A 21,881-nucleotide genomic window follows, 5' to 3' on the forward strand; every position below is an offset into this window, starting at 1 on the left:
GGTAAAAATATCAAACATGCTGAATATTTTGCTAAACGACACAAGAGGAAAAGAAAACTCAAGAAAATCACAGGAGGATAAAATAGCTGAACAAATGAAATTTTGCTCAACTAATTTCTATCGCGTGCGGCAGCCTTTACTTAACTATTATAATTAGTAAGCGCAAGAGATGCGTCAGATGACGTTGGTATTTCACGAAGTATAAAATCTCTTTGATTTAGTCCGTCTATCGACATGTGAACGCGAGGAATTTGACAGTCAAATTTGTAACAAATCCGTTGGTACGCTATAGCACGCGTGTGAGAGCGACTGCCCCATAGAAGCACTGTGCGCGACTTTTGACCCGGTGACACAATTCCACCAATAGCCGACGTCATTGCATTGATTGCTAGTATAAATACAACTCGCAGAATTGAGGAAGCCCATCAGAGAGCTGCAGACACAAGCCACAATCCCCGATGAAAAGCTGTGCCATTTTACCGATATGACGACAAAATTGATGTCACAGAGAAGCCTTGACGGCCACACGAATGAGTAAGTATTAAGAGAAGGGCGCTAGGCAACACAGTTTTCCAATGTTGACTCTCTCACATTTAATTCGCTTATTATGCTCGCAGGTCGGCTGCACGGATACATAGGCCGACAGCTCTGGTTTATAATTCAGCGCACGCTGTGCTAGGACAATGACTCGTGGAAAGAAATATTCATGATATAGAGAACATGGTCGTGCAAATGCTAAGCGATTGAGAGAGAGAGAGAGAGAGAGAGAGAGAGAGAGAGAGAGAGAGAGAGAGAGAGAGAGAGAGTGTGTGTGTGTCTGGTACATGTATCTAGGGCACGAGGGAATTGCTCACTTCAGAAAGGTTTTTCAAGTGACAGTTCAACTGGTTAGCCTTAACACGCACCTCGTTGCCACATGGGCGCGGCAGCCATCGACTGACGGATCCCAAGCTCAAGGTCCGGTTCACGTGTTATAATATGTCCTTTAATGCCAACGTGTTTGGTTCAGTGGCTTTGTAAGCTGTATTTGTCTGGTACTAGATATACATGCTCACTGCTCATGGGTCGAGTACCTGCCCGTACGTCGCGAATACTACGTGCCGTATCGTTCTGTTTTTCCCCGCAATATGTGATTGTAGCACGGTAAAATGGTGGTTGAAATATGCGACTTATTTGCTATATATAATCATACGTTTTATACCGGCACATGAAAACAGAATACCTGTGTATCTAACACGTCTATGCAGGGTCTGCTAACAGACAGTGACGTGCACCTCTACTTCTCGAAGTACAACGACAAATCCCTACTCACGTGACGGCTTGACAAGCTATCGTCTGGCTGACAGTCAAGTTGGAAATGTTAGCAAATGTTGTCTCACAAGGGACATTAAATGACAACAGATAGTGTTAATTACAAAATGGAATTGACCTATAGTGTCTGCCAAAGTAGGTTATTATGCGAACTGCGATGTCGCCAACATGTAGACTATGCATATATATATATATATATATATATATATATATATATATATATATATATATATATATATATAGGCCTATATATGTATATATATATATATTTAATAGTCCGAGCTGGTCATAGACAGAGGTCCACATTGAAGTTTTTTATCAATTGCGAGTCGAGACGGTGATCTCAGTATTCGAACAAATTTGTTTCCGGGTTCATTGTAACGCCTCACTGTGTACAGCGAGAAGTGAGTGGTGGTGACGTCACGATTTTTTCTCCAACCTGTTGGAGTGACTGCCTCTGGCTTTACGTGGTGGCGTTCTGTGTCGGATAAATGTGGAAATACAACTATCAATTGAATCTGTCAGGTTCTCATCGAAAATGACACGCTTTCCGGATTGACTTTAATCGTCTTACAAAAGCGGAACACTGCGGGTCCAGGCAAACTCACATAGAAGGATTTTAAAATCACATTTGGAGGACTAGCGGCAGTCACAGTCTCAGTTATCCCATCCGTCGAAATCACAAAATATCAGTTCAGATAAGCTGACCATTGTACCAGTGGTTGGTTATTCTACTATTGCAGAGTCGACATCGTGACATTACTTCGAAATTTCATTAGGATCATGAGACCCGTTTGACAGCACATGACGTCATGTGCATCTAATTCACTAGATAAAGGCCATATTCCTGAAATAATATGCCTCCCATTGTGACGTATACGATTCCGCTCTGCAAGCCTAGGTATGGTACGTCATCGGTGGTTATGGCAGCATTGTTGTTGCCATGTACATCTTATTGTTAAAACACTGAACTGCGTAATGTAAAGGGCGCTCATATATTTATAATCATAATATGACGAAACAGGAATGTTATAAAAAACTTCATTAATCAGACAGACATCCATACGACAACTCATTTTTGCTTTTCCCTTTAGGCGATTATTTTTGGCAATTTTTGCTATTTCAATTTTTGAATAATGAATCGACAAATATTTTAATAATCTGATTTCGCGGCTACTTGTCCCACAAATCATGTTTGCAAATATCGTCATGACCAGCCTGCAGAAATTAGCGATCTGCTTGCGTGTCGACTAGCGACCGGCGTTGCATTGCTCCCTACAATAATCACAGGTTCAACAAGAGCTCAAGCTAGTTAGTGGAGCGAACGTAGCCATGTCAGTGCATGGCCACGTTTGCTGGGTTCGATCCACACTTCGATGAAAGTCATAGAGGCTGCGCAGAGCACAAAAACATGCTGGCTATATCAAAGGAATTCGCTAAACTGTACAATGCCGTTAGGGTGAGGTTTTCTCAGTTTCACGCAGCTATACATTAACTAACTGAATTGTCGGGGTTTTTTTTGGCTAACGAACGAACACTTTCGTACCAGCAGTGTATCGCTGGAGATACTCTAGTGAAAAATATAGACGTTGCAGATCAATTTACTCCAAGTTTGTGCTTGAAATGAGGTACCGCTAGCCAACCACACTCATAAATCCAACAATACCGTCAACAATTTACATTTTTCGTCACCGCAATACGTGGCACAAAAGTTATATAGTGTTTGGGCCTGCAACATCGTTTTATGGGGGGGGGGGCTGTCAATACTAAAAGTTAACGCGTGATCAACGCATATTCCTTTCTTCTGGTTGAAACCTCCCCGCTCAAAACGAAAGTCTTTTTTGCGATATGGTGTCAATGACGTCAGCATAATGCTTATCATTACAAGCACACACACACGTCCTACAGATGCTGGATACTGTATAAGCTTATACAAGAAATACTGAAACTAAAGTCAAATCTCTATTATTTCACTTTTTATTGTGATTTGACAAAAGGCCAGTCATGGTAACTTTTTATGATTTTTTTTCACTACATTTGTTTTTAATGTCACGACCGCAATTTCTTGTCCTACTCTCCATTCAGCTTGTCAATTTAGCCTGTACATGTGTATATTGCATCGTTATTTGTCGACAAGTGTGATCCAGATTAGAATTCAAATGTAAAAAATATGTGCATTTTACACATATGGTGCTTTGTTGTCAAGCTAAATAATGGATGTTTCAACATTCTTTTGGCAGTAGAATAGGAAACTTGCAATGGTTATTCGAAATGAAAGTAATGAAAAAAATTATCGCCAAAAGTTAGAGTTGCTGGCCTTTAAATATCCTTCTCTCCTTGGAAAATGTTCGACACATTTTCAAAAAGCGGCGTGTGTTATCTTTGTAATTATTTATCATTTTTTATTTGTTTGTTTGTTTAACATGAAAGGTAATCGTAGACAAACACAAACACCAATTTAAGAAGCACATGACCTGGTTTCCTTCACATCCTGATCTTCTGAGCATAAGTCGATTTCAATCTGTAACTTCCGAATCGGAATCAAATAGATTGAACCGTTACGGTTAAATGCTTGTTCATTGTTGTTTATTATCAGAATATTTCCAGTTTCGTTCCGAAAAAAACAAGATAACGTTTGTTTTCAAATAAATTATGTGTTTGAAATCAGTTAATCTCTTTGATACTCAGTTTTACTGACAATCGGTCACTTTTGTCAGCCCAAATTTTGAACATGGCGCCCTCTATCACAAGCCTCCTCGATAAGTGGATGCGGGAACAATTAGAAGACATGTTATGCTCGTGTGTTTCCAGTAACCCGGCCGATCCTTTAAAAACCCGCCGAAATTTCTTTCGCATTTTCAAAAAAAACCCCAAAATTCCAAAAAAAATCAAGGAAATTCCCTAGAATTTGCCGTAGTCTATGGGTCTCAGGCAACAAAAAGAAAAAAAATTCCTCCAACCAAACCCACCCTATTACTACAAACTCATTTGGCGTTATGCCAGTGTGCGATGTGCCTTCATCTGATTCACAGGACCCAAAAGGATCAATAAAGTAGCACACGATCGCAACAGAATAGTGTGAAGCATCGACCGACTTTCACTTCAAGAAGTCACGTGACGTGGAATGAGAGTTCACAGGGCACGATCGAAATCTGAGAAACGGTCAGTACTTATTTGTTGGACACATTTGTTTATTTTTCTCTTTTCTGTTTTAGCACATTCAACTAAAACATGGGCTGTGTGGCTTCGGTGAATTCCGACTGCGCTCCGTTCAGGAATCTGAATCTACCGTGCGTCGACCGCCAGGCTGAAAACTACGACGAATACGATATAGAGCCATACGCTGCCGGACGTGGTGATGTCATGGACGAAGCGCATGATAACCCGCCTTATGCCGATATCGAGGAGGACGACTACGCAAGCCTCGACGCCCAACCGATGGCAATCTACACCGTCCCGTTGGCACCAGAGGGCCCCAACAACAATGACCAGGATATACTGACAGATTTGGCCGACAGAACCCCTGGCATCGTTGAAAAACTCACACGGCCGGAAGAACGAGCAAGCATAGCGTAAGTGCACGCCCTTTATTTGCAAAGTAATCAACAGAAAATAACGATGGCATACGAAATGTGTCGTGGATGATATTGGCATACTAGTAATTTTAAAAACGTGGCAAAACATTATCTGGTTTCAGTCTAAAGTTGGTGATGATGCAGTCAGCAAAACTGCTGTTTTACAAGGAACCAACAAACAAATATTTACAGTTTAGAATTATACAAGGACAACTGACTGGTAGAAAGACACAGGGGAACCTCTAAACTAATAACTCACATTAAACAGACAAACAAACAGGAAAAACACTAAGGAATTACAAATGACTGGCCCTAAATACGAACGTGTAAAACATAATATATTTTTAAAAAAGTGAACAGGCCATATAACATCCTCTGATGTTCTCTATACGATGTGACCTGTGACTTGGAGACAATTCAAGTCTTGGCCACATGATGTAAAATTGATTATCTATGACCGTCAGCATCTGTGATCATGAGCAATTGCAAAATCGCCATGACAGCTTGAACTTAGGTGAATTCGGAAATCGTCATCAGACTTGTGTTGTTTCGTGACGCTGCTGAGTACACAGTACTTCGTAAAATTATTAAAGCTGTCTTTTGTTTCTTCAACTACAGTATATCCCTGTCAGATTTATCTGTGTCGTCACCGAGCCCAGAGGATTTCAGTAGGCGTTTCTTGGAGTGTTCAATATGTTTAGACCAGTACAAGAACCCGAAGATACTGCCGTGCTATCACTCGTTCTGTCAGGAGTGCTTGGAAAAAATGTGCGGGAAAGCAGCGGAAAAAATCGCCTGCCCGGTTTGTAACCAACAGCACGAGCTGCCGGCTGAGGGCGGTGTACAGGCGCTGCCGAACAGCACCATTTTGAACGATTTGCTGGATTTCGCGTCACAGTCACAGTCCTTAATGAAAGACGAACAGAAAGACGAGAAGATATCTGCCGTTCATTTGTGCGGCAGTTGCAAGAAGAAGAACGCCGAGAACTTCTGCGTCGACTGCGGCATTCTCATCTGCGGCGACTGCCGGGAAACGCACAGGAACATACCGGTGACCAAAAAGCATCAACTGATGACCTTAAATGAGTACAGGGACAAAATCCTGGTCCAATCACAGGTTTACAGACCTGTAGTCTGCCCTCTTCATGAAGGAAACCAGATAAGCTTTTACTGTGGCAGCTGCGAGGTGCCCGTGTGCGAGGAGTGTACGGTTGAAAAGCACAAGAGGCCGGCCCACCAACTGGAAATCCTCAAGGAGGCTGCCACTAGGAGGCGCGCCAAGCTGCAGCGCGTGATGCAAGCCGGCAAGAAGCGGCTACACGCCTTGAGACAGGCAAAGACAACGCTCGACGCTGAAGAGAAACAAAGCCGGGAAGAAATGAGGCGAGAAAGCGAAAAGCTTGACGCCGGTTTTCAGGATTTGACCGTCAAGCTGCAAAAGATGCTGGAATACGTCGAAAACCAGAGAACCAAGTTAGCGAAAGAGTTTGAGGAAGAACGCGAGAAGCGACAGACAGAGTTCGAGAAACAAAAGAGAAAGACAAACATGAACCTGAGCGAAATTTCCAAATGTGTCAGCGATGCAAATACCTTGTTCCAACACAGCAACGAAGTAGGATTTCTCTACTTGGCCAACCACTCTACCAGCAAGATTGAGGGCGTTCTGAGCGACAGCGAACCCGCCGCCGTGACAAGCCTGGCTTCTTCTAATGAGCATCCCAAGTTTTCATCGGACGATGAGCTTCACAAAGTCAAGGCAACCGTTGTTGATCTGCTGCTAGCCAGCAGCAAGCAATGAAATGGACACGTCGACACTTTACTGAACAGACTAAAATGTTCCCCGGGCTGAAACTTTCCCGCTCACTAGTTATTTCAGGATAATTCATTTAGAACTCGTCATTCAAAGTACATAGATATGTACACTTCAGAGACTAGGGAATGCATCTTTTCAGCGGAAAAAACTTCTGTTCTTTAATTGAACTTTAGATACAGCGAATCTGATATAGAAAATGACTAAATCAGAATTTCGGTTAAACTTTTAAAGTTGTTTTACTAACCGCAGGTTTTTTCGGAGAGACAGTGGTACAACAGTATGCATAAGATTGTGTTACACTGTGTCTATCTTATGCTCCAAGGTGTAGATTTCATATTCAAGGTCGTTGTTGTATCAACAACTGCATTACAGATAATAGTTTCCTAATTGTCCTTTTTATTAATAATAACTCTAACACTCTAACGCATCGTTAAGGTAGACTGTGCCTCGGGGACAGATAATTTGACTCTCAGACTTTAACAATACCTTTTAGTCTACCACAGTGACTTATTATGAGGGCTCATTTTCAAGCTCATGGAGTAACATTGGTTCTCGCCATTTTTTTTCTCCGAAAATCGATTGATTTTCTCATAGCGAAATCTTAGTAGAAAGGAAGCAGTCGCTGCAGTGTTAACACAGTAATGACGGCCATTTTGAAGTTCAACATCGCTAAATTGAGGGTCAGTCGTTTCCAAAGAAACCAATTTCCACCGTGACCGCTGATTTGTAGTCTTGATTTTGAAGGAGAGTGGTTGAAAGTTTCCTTGAGGAAAATTTGAGCAAAAGTCTGAGTCTTTAGGGGCGAATACCATCTTAACTCGATTACAGAATGACCAGGGAGTAGAGTTAGATATATATCTTACAAGTATATATATATCTTACAAGTATAATTAGTCTTGTACGTGAATGCCATATAGCTTATCATGTCTGATACGAATGCGTGGAACTCTATAGTCTGACGCCACGCGTGGCAGATTTCACAGTATACGTATTTTGTTCGTAGTATAAAAAGTGAATAAAATGCGTTACAAAGACGTTTTCAGTAACACGAGTGAATCAAATAATTCAAATGCACATGCGTAGATAATCCACTACTCCGGGGCTAATAGAAAAAATTAAACCGTTGATAATACGGCTGCGAAAAGAATGACTAAAGTGGTGTTCGATTAGGCTATTTAAAGAAAATTCTTTGTTTGCCGTCCTTGGATTTTTGAAAAACCTTCCAGCCAGCCAGCTAGGGAAAAACAAACACTGACAAAAAACCCAACAAAATTATATTAACAGAAGCTAATTTTTTATTTGGTTTCTTTTGGAAAAATAATATTTTTATTTCTAATAGTGTTAACATTGTGATTGTTTTCTTAATTTTCTCTGAAAACCTACCAGCACGAGGACAGCAAACGAAGAATTTTCTTTAAAGCGCCTTATTTGGAATAAGACTATTGAGGTTTGTACGGCTACTGTCTTTTATCACCGACACCAATCTGACCTCATTTATTTCTTGGCTTCTTACAGCTCATTGCCACATTGAACCTATATCAATTTTGTGACGTTTATGGTCTTACACGCCTTAGTTCAGGCATTCAATATGAAGGAGAATTAAGTTTTGACAACATTTATGTCATTTTCTAGGAGGACTTCTGTCGGCGATCTTTTCCATCTATATTCCTTCAACCAGCTTGAACATTACGGGTCGAGTATCTTTCTGCTTAATCTGCCTGTCGTGCTTGAAGTGCATCGCTCACACTGATATTGCATTTTTTATTTCAATTTTTATTTATTCATTCATCCAAGATAAACACAGGAGAAATGTCTACATTGGATAGCGAGACTGAAACAGGTGCAACTCACCTATGCAAAGCCAGTCCTCCAAATGAAATGAAATATTTACAAAAGAAAAAAGTATATTGAATAATAAAGCATAGGTTTTTGTTTACTCGTTTAGATTACCATAGCTCGCAGCCTGTAAAATGTTGACCGATGATTCATCAAGCAGACAAGCTTTCCGGGAGCGTGTTGTGGGAAACGTTCACATCTGGCCTTATAAGAAGCATAGCATAACTACCAAAGTACCCTCGTTTGTGTTTGTGGATAGTTGAAGCACCGGTGAACTTTTTAATGAAATGCAATTTACCATCTTTCGATTGTAAGCGCACTAACAATCTGTGTTTGAATTGACTGCAAAATCTGTCCAATACAGACGGCTTACCTGTGTTTTTTTATTGCCATGATAACTGACGACCAATACAGCGCAGACATGAACAACCACCTGTTGATCAACGGCTGTTCTCGTTACAGCGCCCCCAATAGCTTATTTCCGACCAGTGACGGGATGATCGAACATGACCTGGCATCTTTTATGACGTGGAAAGTACATAAACTGAGGCAAAAAAAACTTGCCAAGGATCGTCCCAACGATCCAAACATACGGGAAACGCAAGTGAATTATTGTACGTGAGATGGCACAGGAAGTTAAGCCAGTGACGTTTAAACTGTGAAATGCGCGTGGTTTTGACAAATAGATGCGATCCTTCTTACATATAATTATCATCATCCGAGATAGGACGCTCTGTGAAATGGATTTACGCCCCCAGTCTATAGTACTTGCTTCATATTCAGGGTTACGCAGGGTACTTCACTGGCGGGTTGTGTTGAAAATTTAGTGAAAATGAAGAGACATTTTTTTCAAAATAGAGAATGATGTGACATCATATACTCGACGAATTACAACGTTTAATATTGTTCGCTATCAAACGCTAAAGCAGAGAAAAATCACCTCCCGTGTTTAGTTTACTTTGGAAATTTTGTTACTTTAATACCGATTGAATGGTATTTTCCGTCTTCAACTTTTCACTTTTCGCATTCGGACAGGGAAGCTATGACATAGATAGTTTCGCAAATTGTTTGTGAGACATTTTTTTTCTGTTACCCTCTTCACGCGTCAAACAGCATCACAGGCATTCTGATGAACGCTTGCCGCCAAAGTTCGTAAATAAGTCTGTGTCATGTTTTGCGCGCCACATTTGTGCATCGTTTCCCTTTGTTATGCATTTGTTCAGAAATCCTCAAAGGATTTTTTTGAGCATTTTCCCCATTCCAAAGTAGAAAAAAAATGTTTGTGTCGACGGCGCCGAGTGACACGACACTTGAAACAAAGTCCGCGATGTCATCGCTCCACCCACTAGTATTTCGCTGGAAGAATGTACCACCGCGCCTTGTACTCTGACCCACACGGACACTCCCTTGAACTCGGAAGTTTTTATCTGTGCTACATGTGCTAACAGACTGACATAGAAGTGTTGCAGAGTTATCATGCATTTGACCGTATCCGTAAAGAAAGGAAAAAATATAGTGACCTGTCCCAAATAACCAACAATATCTTTTCCTGGTACACGTCACATCAGAGCGACGCGACAACATTACAAGGAAAAAAATGCGGGTTATTTTCTCCACTGGTGTGTCATCGCATCGCTGTGTTGTGACGTGTAAAGCACGGAGTGTTTCGTGATTTATAACTGGGCTTGACATTTCCGTGGGCAAGCAATCGTTTAAAAAAACTTTTCCTAGTCAGCAAAACTTTACTACACATTCACAGAAATTCGTTCCCCAGAGAAAATAAATGCAATTTTTGAACAGCGTCACGCCATGCCTCCAAAAATACAAGAATATAAGTAGACGGAGGGTGCACTGTGATTTCCACAGGACTATAGGTGACTGCTGCTCAAATTTCTGATGACCCAGGTTTGGCCCGTCTACGGCCGCAATTTGACATGATGACCACTGCAGAACATCTCCAATCCATACAAAGGATGACTTTTCACTAGTTCACTGGGCAAATACGAGTAGATTTACTTTTTATTGTGAAGGCACCTGGCCCAGCCCTTTCATTTTGTCCAGACAAACCAGCTTTGCGTTGTCAGACATGAATATATCAGCCTTACCCACGCTTATACCAGCCGTGCCACGCTGATCCGCTAACATTATACAGCCTGCTACTTAGTTTGGCTACTACGCAGGTCAGCCTGGTACCTCGTTAAATGTTAACTAGGTCTAGCCTTCAATCAGCAGCGGAGTGAATCATGGCGGCGGCGGCTTTTCAGCTTTGCCAGCATTTTCCCTTCGAGCTGTCCGCCCAGCCACTGACGATGAACCATTCCGATATCGGTGAGCATTAATGTAAGTATATGTCTTCCCTGTCGCAGATTATTAACGGAAGCGTGGCCGTAATGAGCCTTAATCCGTCTCTTTCGCTTTGAGTCGCTGAATTTGTGCATGCAAATCGAAAGCCTTGGTTCAGTTCATTGGACTGATCTTTTGTCATTTGTGACCGGCAGCTATGGTTGTACCAGACTTGTTGCGGGTTCCGTTTCAATGAAAGAGAGGCATGTCTGGCTTCAGAGAATGGCGCTGCTTATAAATCAATGGCTCAACGACAGTTTCATAGCAAGCGCTGTTCTACTAGACCTCGTTCATTTACTGGGTAGCGGTAGTGTAAAGATACAAATATAAGAGAGAGAGAGAGAGAGAGAGAGAGAGAGAGAGAGAGAGAGAGAGAGAGGGGGAGGGAGGGAGACAATGAGAGAGAAAGGCAAACGGTACAAGCTACCTCAATGTTCAATGTTGCTACTGTGTGCAACGTATAGGTAGTGCTTGTTAATCAACAACTGATATAAAGTCATATCGTGTGAGTGCATGATAACACATTACGTGGAGCAGTTGATATAGTTGCTACAATGTGACAAATATCTGCGTCGTATCGGCATACAGGGTTCATGGGGTCACTTGCGGAATGCCGCTATATCTGGCAATATGTTGTCTTGCGCGGCGCAATCATCTCAATGTAGTGAATCCGGGGTAGTGGGGTGTGGCCTTTGTATGTAATCTATTGTTCTATTGTTAATTGTGTACACTCTGAGACTGTTCTCAATGAGAGAGAGAGAGAGAGAGAGAGAGAGAGAGAGAGAGAGAGAGAGAGAGAGAGAGTATTTCTAAATATATTTGTTGACGAGAAATACCAGCTCATAGACTCTTGAGGGTCTATGTCCTACTCTCTCTCTCTCTCTCTCTCTCTCTCTCTCTCTCTCTCTCTCTCTCTCTCTCTGCGCCTGCTTTGAGCGCTACGTTACGTTTCTGGCCATTCCACATCATCCCTTTGTTTTCTCACGCGTTATTTTGATGCAGATCATGGGATGTATTACGTCATCAAATGCTGGTGACAGACGGCAGACAGCTGATGCTGGGACAGTTCATTCGACATACGTCATAGATTTAGGGATGGACAACGACAGAACACGTTCGCGTTCGTCTGCGAATGTCGCTGCCACGGAAACGATGCTCGCTAAAACCGACAACCCAACATCGATGGCTGAGATTGATAACCCAATTTACTGTGAACTGGACGACCTCCGTGCTGAAATCGGCTCCTACATGGAACTGCAGTCGGGTCCCAATGAGCGGTAAGATAAATTACGCGCACACTAGAAAGTTTTTTTTTTTAATTCAGTAAGCGTTCCCTTCAGACTATGTGTAAATAATACATTTTAATACACACCGATATCTGAGATAGTACGCACCTCGAAAGTGACAGACTTAAACTTTCGCTCAAACTTGGGTCAAAGAAACTTTCAACCATATTCATCAAGAACAAAAATCAGGAGTCTGCATGCAAAGTTTATTTCTATGGAAACAAAGCACCCGACATTTCCCGATATTTGAAATTCAAAACGGCCACAATCCCTGTTTTTAACTCTGTGGGGAAAAATAAATATTTCGATTTTCACTGTGAAAAACAAAGATGGGGAATGTATTTCCAAGTCAAAGAGCTACAAAATGAGCCCCCATAAGTGGTAGACCAGAACAGTATTGCAAAGTTTTTAGTCTGAATATTTGTCCTCGAGGCGCATTCTATATTAACCCTTTGAGTGCTGTAGTCTTTCCCATCAAAATTTTAGTGCAACATTTTTCAAATTTTTATGAATTTTTTTGAAAATGTTTTCATAATTTTGGACAAAATGAACATCACGTCTCATATATATATATATATGTATATATATATATATATATATATATATATATATATATATATAAGGAAATTGTGTTCCTATTTTTATCGCACGCACGCACGCACATACATACACGCTCATACACGCTCGCTCACACACACACACACACACACACTTGTTTGTATCTTCTCAGAGGGGTAAAGTGCTCGATGCAGGGATGCAGAGCAATATCGGCAATTATGTAGATAATATCTATCTATCTATCTATCTATCTATCTATCTATCTATCTATCTATCTATCTATCTATCTATCTATCTATCTATCTATCTATCGATCAATCGATAGATAGATAGATAGATATACCCTATCAGGCCAGCATTGAGTAATTTTAGACAAAAAGTCAGGGTAATGTGATGAATATGGTCAATTAGTCTATAATCTCATCTTTATGTTGTGTCTATTACTTATGATGACATCTGTTTCGTAGAAAACTACTAGTATTACAGCACGGTTTAAAGCGCTCGATTGATGACGTGACCATCCGCTATATTATTAACAAATTAAATTTTTGTAAATAATTGATTTATATCTTGTAGATTATCAAATTCAGGCGATGTTGAGGCTGATGTAAGGATAGGTAACGTATTGGAAGAGCATGCGCAGTGTTCTATATGTAAAGGCCGGTACATGGATCCAAAGCTTTTACCGTGCTTTCACTCGTACTGCCTGGCCTGCCTCGAAAAGTCGCAGATCGCTGGCGTGGTGATCTGTCCGAACTGCAACGACAAACACAAGCTGGCCGCTGAGGGCGCGGTGTCACTGCCCGACTGTTCAATTTCGACGGCGCTGCTCAGCAGAATATCCGAGTCAGAGTCCTCCTATGAAGTCTACGCGGGAAGGTTCCTGACTTGTCCGCAGTGCAAGAACGCGTACACAGACCCGAAGATTTTACCCTGCTATCATTCATTTTGCGTATCGTGCATCGAGAAGCTCGTCACAGATGGCAGCGTCACGTGTACAAAATGTGCCACGAAACACAGCGTGCCTGAAAGCGGGCCGAGTTCGTTCCCAGACGCGTCGATTCTCTCACAGTCCGTCAGAAAGGAACAAAAGTTGCCGCCCGAGGAAGAGGATGAAAAAGAGTCCTACATTTGCGGCGGTTGCAGCAAGAATGTCGGTCTGAAATTTTGTTCGGACTGTAGTCTGTCGCTCTGCGACAGCTGCAGTAAGACGCACGAGAACATACCGGCCACGAAGGACCATCAAATGATGACGGTGACCGAATTCAAGGAGAAAATTTCCTCAGAGACGCCGAAACAATGCCCGGCCCACAGTGGGCATTTGTCGGTGTCCTATTGCTCAACCTGTGACGTGCCTGTGTGCAGTGCCTGCATAGACGAGGAACACAAGGGCCCAAATCACAAGCACGTCCCCTTTGAAAAGGCTGTGGCGACCAAACAAATCCACCTGTTGAGGGATCTGGCAGTCCTGCGATCGAAAGCGGGCGGGCTTCACAATCTCCAAAAGGACTACGACTATCACGACGCCGACGCTGACGAGAGATACAAACACCAGGAACAGAAGACCCTCATTGGTTTGCAGCAGCTGACGCAGGCGCTGACGAACGCGCTGAAGTACGTCGAAGCCGAAACCGAGGCCATCATATACGACATCAAACTGGAGCACAACATGGAGAAGTCGGTGAACGAGGATAGAAAACAAAAAATAAAAACTTCGCTGAACGAGGCCAAGTTTTGTATAGAATCCGGGGCGCACCTTGTCGTCCAGAACGACAACATTCTGTTCCTGTCGATGGTTGGCCAGACGATGGAAAACATTAAAACGCTGCTCGGTAGAGACATTGCCCCGCCTTTGCTACCGAAAACACAAGGGGTCGTCACCCCTGAACAGAAGATTAAGACTATAACGGACACTGCATATTCGATTATACAGATTCCTCTCAATGTTTCTGAAAATGCCAACAATCAAAACACAGAAGGCAATGCAGGTGGTCATTAAAACGTGTTGCTGTGGTAACAACTCAATAAAAATAAGGTTGAAGGCATTCCTATATATATGTATACTTCTACGAGTCCTGCTCATTGCCGTGAAATCAGATTGACAGTTGCCGTTATTGAAATTTCCCGACATTTTTGTTCTAAAATCCTGGCAAATGATTGTTTTGCTATGTTTACCGGGAGTGTGATGTGTCAATTAAAATTTCTCAGACAGATTGTTGTAGCGTGGTTTTGATTGATCGAAAGAAAGAGCCTGATTTCTTTCTGATTTTTTTTCTGATGAAACTTCGCTTCATTCCAGTCCGTTAAATAAACACAATTTTTGAATTCCTCATTTTCCGATTGAAATTTTTGTGTCATTTCCTCCTTTTCAGACCTCTAACGTAAATGATGATAATTTACTTGCTGTCCAAGATTTATGCCTTTGATATTGACCAAGAGATGTATAACTGACTGACATTATTGGTACTTGCGAGCGGTCACCGTAAAAGCTCGATGTACTTCAGAAAGATCATTGAGTCTGAAATAATCAAGGAATTTCATTTAAATTTTCAAGTTCTCGCAATCCCAACTGTGGTCACTGTTGTCAGTGCCCCCCCACCACTGTTGCATTACACATTGCACATTACATAAATGCTTATAAACTTCGTAAAATGATCTAGAAGTCGGTCCGCGCTGTGGCACCGGACGAATAATGCGAAAGTCGAGTCGACAGTGAGTTATATCGGAATGCAACAGAATAAAACACAAAAATGTGAACAAAGAGGGAATGTTCATGCCCCATCACCTTAGCTCGTTGATAGGTTGGAAGGAAGTTCGCAAGTTGACACAAGTCCCCGGCAACTCAGCACCGTGAAAAGTTTTTCTCCTTGTCTGTCGTGGAAGTAAGTTAGTTCGCAATTTGGCACTAGCCCCAGCCGCAGACAAATTTGTCTCTGCCCCATCAAGAAGCAGCGCATAAGGTAAGGCGTGAAGCACTGCTAACGAGTTTATTTGGCCAGAGCGATAAGCCCCCTCCACTACGTTGGTAATGGATAGAACAAATGAATGAAGGGGGATTATGTCGGCAATTAATAGATATGGACTGTTTTCTTTGAAATACTATACAAAGATAGCTAGCGTAAAGAAATAGGCACACATGCGAAACAGGCAAGTCTTGTATTAGTCCAGTCAATTTAGGGTTTAACCTAGGACTAATTGCAACAGAAATTATTTCTTCACCATGACCTTAAGAAATGTCTCACTAATGACATACTAAAAGTATAGGAAAATCTAAGGGGTGCAAATTGGTTAACTTTGCATATATTCAAATTAGCTATATATTGCCTGTAAAATGACTGCTATACTCACATTTTGGGCATGTAAACTGAATTCAAGTGACTTTTTTCATTGCAACACAATTTAGTAAGGTTCAACAAGTTATTTTCTAAATGTACCTACAATAAATATCATGCAAATTACCTAATTTGCATATATTCGCAGTTTTACCATTAAATTTTCCATTAAAATTAATGTTTAAGCTCATTTATAAACAATTGTTTTCTCTATGAAATTGTTAAGGTTTTGCAAGAATTATCAATTTTATACCAAAAAAATATGAGGTTGACCTAATTTGCATGCTAATTATTTTAATACAAAAGGCCTAATTTGCATAATTGAATACAATATGACTACAATAGCTTCCATTGACATTTTCTGGTCTTTAAAGAAGAGTTTCAGAGCATTACTGTTTAAATAAAGGTAATCAGAATATTTTCTTTGGATATTCTTCTTTCTTTTAGGACGTTAAGGTTATTCATGAAAAATCATTGGACGTGTTCAATTTTTTTGACATCCATTGTCAATAGTTCAGTCATTTTCTCCTACAACATGTTCGATTGCAGTAAAATTTTTGATGCAATTTGTCATGCTTTTGGTCACTATTTTCAATGACGATGGAAATATTCAGTTACTAATAAATGGTTCACCACACTTAAAAGTTGTGCCTGTGAATCATCTTTCTCATTATTGAACTATTGATTAGTATAAATACGAACATCATTTGAATCACCATGATGTGGTGGTTCACCATGATGGTGATGGTGATGACAATTGTTATGATGGTCATTATCATATCATAAATTTCTTCCTTTTTCTCCCTGTTCACATCTTCCTGTAGGTTTGTTCATTTGTTTACAGCCTGAATCCTTTCGTTGACAACAGAAAGTCTAGATTTTGTTTTCTGCCGGGGTTATTGAGGCTACTGCAGTTCATTGTAGCACCCATAAAATGGGGGAAGGGCAACTCAATGAAAAGATGTGAAGCCAGGGATGATATAATTGTACAGTGTATCATATCAGATCTTAGATGTGCAAGTATCACTCATGGGGCTGTTTATGTAATGGACTTTCCATTTGCAGATTATTAGACTTTTGTATCATTACCAATAAGATCGATCATTGAAGGAATTGACAGTCTGGCCAATCTGAGGTGAGACTTCCAAAAGTTTGAAAATACAGGATGACCAATTATATGATAATTTGATGTAAAAAATTTGATATTTTAATTGATAAACTCGTTAACGGCAGCTTCTGTGATGCAAATCCCTTCACATTTTGGTTTTCTTGTTTCACGGTTATAAAAATTACAATAAGCAGCTAGACCATGTAAAATTATGAAAGGTATCTAGATTTGCTTTTACAAGACTGATTTAGATTATCATGTTTCAGTTAACAGATTTTTTTTAGTTTTTCCTTAAATGCTTTGGCTGTTTACTGTAAGAACAGACGGGAAATCTCGCTCTTTAGTCCATTATATGACTTTATACTATTTTCAATTGTCGTCTTCAAGAAATTTAAAAATTTTGAGAAATGCAGTGTCTTTTGATTATCGTAATGTCTTTCAGCTGTTTAAGGAACAGCTTTGCTCATTACATATTTCATAATTGGCAGTATAGTATAATAATTGTACCTCTATATCATCATGATCATTATAATTGTATTTCTATATCATTATTATCATAAATTTCTGTACGTGGCATTAACAGGCAAGTTGCACACAGTCAAAAGAATATCTGATTTACCAGTGACCACATAACCTGGTCTTTAATTACATTTTACCAACATTTAAAGTAATACCGGTAAGGGTGAACATAGAAGAAACCATTAGAGCTGAAACACAAATTTTCTTCAGCCTCCCTTAGTACAAAGCTTTTGACATTTGGACTAGCATTTTGTATGTATTAAGATAATCAAAATCCGCCAGATAGTTCCACATATCATTGAAACGAACTATACGAATCAATCATCGTTTAGTTTCACAGGGCTTTTCATTCTGTATGCCCTATTAGTATATAATCATTACAATGAGTTAAATACACAGAAAATAGATAATCATGTCAATTTTTTGTAATGAGCAAAATGTTCATTCAAGTTGTAAAATGATCATCTTTCGACAGGAAGTACTTAAAGTAATTATAACTTAAATAAGTAGTGTCTCTGAATGAAACTTCTTATTTTACTGATAATATAATTAATTAAAATAAGTTGACGTCAATTTGAAAAATTAGAGAAAATTATTGTACTCATCATATAGGATTTATGCACACGAGGAATTAGCAATTTAGTAAAAAATTCCAATCTCTCTTTACGATATTGTATAACATTTCAAGTTTCAAGTATTACATGTAGAAGAATGTAGGCATTTCCTATAAAATATTTTACAATTAGCCCTGTTGCACAATGTAGATTGTATTAAATTTTGAATATACCTTTCCTTGGACTTTTTAAATATTTATGGTCACATGTTCCAATTAGAAAAAGGAAATGACATGGTTGATTTAATAGGCTAATGCAAATAAGAACTTTTTTTATTGCTGTAAGATATATTTGAAAACATTGCCTAAACTAAAAACACAAAAATGATCTTACATAGCCTCTTAAATCACTTTCGTAAATATATTATCAGCAACAGATTTGTATAGCATCTATGACCCATTTACCATTTGGGTAAATTAGCTGTCTGATGCACAACTTCATTAAACATGGGATATGTAATTTCCATGACCCTACTAAAATTTACAATAAAGAAATAGTTTTAATGATCTTGCTTGTTTTTTAACATTATATATAGTCATTTATAGGTCAAAGAAAGGGAAACGTAAAGTGGTAGAAGGGGCACATTGCAGTTATGTAAAATGAGGAATCTTAAATGATATGATTCATTGCCTACACACAAAAAATACATTAAGTCATCCAATTGCTTGAATAAAATGTCATTTTGCTCAATATATTTTTAAGAAATCTATTAATAGCAACGATTTTGTTCTCATGACTGAGTGTAACATTTATTCAGATTATGCACTCTCTCACCTCTTTCTCTTAGAATTTACTAGTCATTTTGTTTGTCGTTCTGTGACCCTCCTGAAATACACAGTGAAAACATACGGTTTACTACTTTTTGTGTAGATTAAATTTAATTTTTTAAGTGAAATCCAGTGAAAAGTGAAACACAGTTGCAGCCATACTTGATTTATGCAAATTAGGAATATTTCTTGGGCGATAAAATATATTCAAAAATATTGCCTGGACAAAATATAAGATAAATGCATACATTACTCGAACATAATGTCGCGGTTTTTTTTCAATTCAATATGCATATTTCTTTATCAGTGAATGTATTGCACCCATTATCCGTTTATATCTATACAAATTAGGTAATGTTATACCTCTTAGATTGTATTGGTCTTTTTGTATGTCATTCTAGGACCTCTCTAAAATACACAGAGAAAAAACAATTCTATTGCTGTCAGAAGTAGCTTAAAATAGTTATTAATTAGAGATATGCAAAGAAAAGCTCAGTGTTGTGGCGGCCATATTGGATTTTTGCAAATGAGGAATATATCTATGGCGACAAAATATTTGCATCCACATTGCCTAAACCAAAACAAGGCAAATAAGCCAAAAACCTGCATAAATCACGTTTTGCCAAATATTTAAGTAGAAAAATTCTTTCAGCACCAAGTTTGTAACCATAATCTTTTTACATTTATGCAAATTAGGCATTGTTTACATTTCTAGATTTTACTAGGCTTTTAGTATACCTTTGTAGGACCTCTTTGAAATACATAGTGAATAAATTATTCTATAGCTGTCAGAAGTAGCTTAAAAATAGTTATTAATTAGAGAAAAACAAAGAAAAGTGAAGTGTTGTGGCGGCCATATTGGATTTATGCAAATGAGGAATATTTCTATGGCGACAAAATATTTATATCAACATTGCCTAGACCAAAAACGAGGCAAATAAGCCAAAAACCTGCATAACATATCATGTTTAGCCAATTATTTTTAGCAGAAATATTCTATCAGCACCAAGTTTGTAACCATAATCTTTTTACATCTATTCAAATTAGGCACTGTTTACAATTCTAGATTGTACTAGGCTCTCAGTATGTTATTCTAGGACTTCTCTACAATACAAATTGAAAACATTTTTCTATTGCTATCAGTAGTAGCTTAAAAATAGTTATTAATTAGAGAAAAAACAAAGAAAAGTGAAGTGTTGTGGCGGCCATATTGGATTTATGCAAATGAGAAATATTTCTATGGCGACAAAATATTTCCATCAACATTGCCTAGACCAAAAACGAGGCAAATAAGCCAAAAAACCTGTATCAAAATCATGTTTAGCCACATATTTTAGGTAAAAACCATCTATCAGCGACAATTTTGTACCCATGAGCCCCCTTTACATTTATGCAAATTAGGCACTGTTGCACCCCTTAGATTTTTTTATACTTTTAGTATGTTATTTCTAAGACCTTTCCAAAATGCATGGTGAAGAAATAATTTCTGTTGCAATTAGTCCTAGGTTGACCCCTTTTTTGGCTTAGATTGACTGGACTATATACTTAAAAAGAATTAATATATGACATTTATTGATCATATATACCTTCTAGACGATTGATGTCTGCATTTTCCAGTGATGATACCTGTGCCACTTAGCTCCATGATCTCACAGATGCCTGCCACCTACAAGCTGCCACCCGGCGGACACGGCTCTTATGTAGTATTTGAAGTGGTGCGAAAAACGACGGGCTGAATTTTCGTGCTACGTACGACAATCTGAGTATTCGACAAAATTATCAATCCACAGGTCGCCCGTGCGTCGACCTCACTCGTGTGTGAACACATGAGCTAAAAAGGCTTTGTGACTCACTATCAAATCACTCCTATTGACTAGACGAGATTAAATAGTAAACTTTGCATCTGCTGACCCAGTTGTGCATAATTTATCTAGTCAAAGCAAAAATGAATTCCTATAGACGGGAAATACCACAAATAAGATGAATATGAAAAACTCGTAATCATTTAATAAAAAGAGCATCCGACCAGTGCGCCCTCTAATTGAATGAGAAACTTTGTAATATCGCAAGGCATTCTTCACAGGATTAATAAAAATTTCAACGTGCGGCTCGCCAATACTGTTCGATATATGGAATCGCTAATGATTTTTTTTTACGATTACTGAGGCGTGACAGGATGTCGTATCTGTACGGCTTAACTGCCGATACGTCTTTTGCCGAAAATTGGAAAATGGCATTTATCTTTGCATCTCTGTTACCTGTGAATGAAATTGATGCAAAACAATGTTTACAGTCAGGTTACTTCGACGAAAATAGACGAGAACAACTGAGAACAAGTCTTCAATTTTTTGTGGCAATGATTAATCATATCGAAAGTTTCTTTAATAATAAAATTTGGAAATATCATGGATGAATACTTCTTTTTAAAATTTTCAAACACTGACAAATTATTGAAATTCTGTAGAAATAAGGCCCGTACAATTCTCAATCATGTTCGCCAAAGATAAGTAGGAGAGGAAAAAACATGAAATAGCAGACGATACGGAACCGATTACAGAGTACCACGATATGATTTATCTAGCTATGGTCACCACTATGATCCTGCAAAATAAATTTTAAAGAAATAAAAGTGGTGGTTTATGTGTAAGTTAATCTTTGTGGGCGACGAACGGCAGACAACACCCCAATCTTATAGGCTCCGCGTCATTGAAACGTGGTGCTGAAGAACATGTTTTGACAGAAGATAATGGCGACCATTTTTCACAACATCACAAGGGTAACTCCCCGAACATCAAGCTTTGTCCTTCGCCTGTAATCAG

At 39.3% G+C, this 21,881-nt stretch overlaps 2 protein-coding genes across 2 annotated transcripts; both read left to right on the forward strand.

Moving 5' to 3' along the window:
• Positions 1-375: 375 nt before the first annotated feature.
• LOC139126150 (tripartite motif-containing protein 3-like) lies at positions 376-7,733 on the forward strand. The gene is made up of 3 exons (XM_070692200.1): positions 376-534; positions 4,527-4,883; positions 5,505-7,733. Exons 2-3 carry the CDS (start codon positions 4,543-4,545, stop codon positions 6,682-6,684), a joined length of 1,521 nt encoding a protein of 506 aa, XP_070548301.1. The 5' UTR covers positions 376-534; positions 4,527-4,542; the 3' UTR covers positions 6,685-7,733.
• A 2,695-nt stretch (positions 7,734-10,428) lies between these two features.
• LOC139126110 (E3 ubiquitin-protein ligase TRIM33-like) lies at positions 10,429-15,054 on the forward strand. The gene is made up of 3 exons (XM_070692161.1): positions 10,429-10,875; positions 11,881-12,155; positions 13,299-15,054. The coding sequence occupies exons 2-3, from the start codon at positions 11,884-11,886 to the stop codon at positions 14,719-14,721; spliced, it is 1,695 nt and encodes a 564-aa protein (XP_070548262.1). The 5' UTR covers positions 10,429-10,875; positions 11,881-11,883; the 3' UTR covers positions 14,722-15,054.
• The last annotated feature ends 6,827 nt before the right edge of the window (positions 15,055-21,881 follow it).

This window comes from Ptychodera flava, assembly GCF_041260155.1.
Source record: "Ptychodera flava strain L36383 chromosome 3 unlocalized genomic scaffold, AS_Pfla_20210202 Scaffold_26__1_contigs__length_13983176_pilon, whole genome shotgun sequence".
In the NCBI taxonomy this organism is placed as follows: Eukaryota; Metazoa; Hemichordata; class Enteropneusta; family Ptychoderidae; genus Ptychodera; species Ptychodera flava.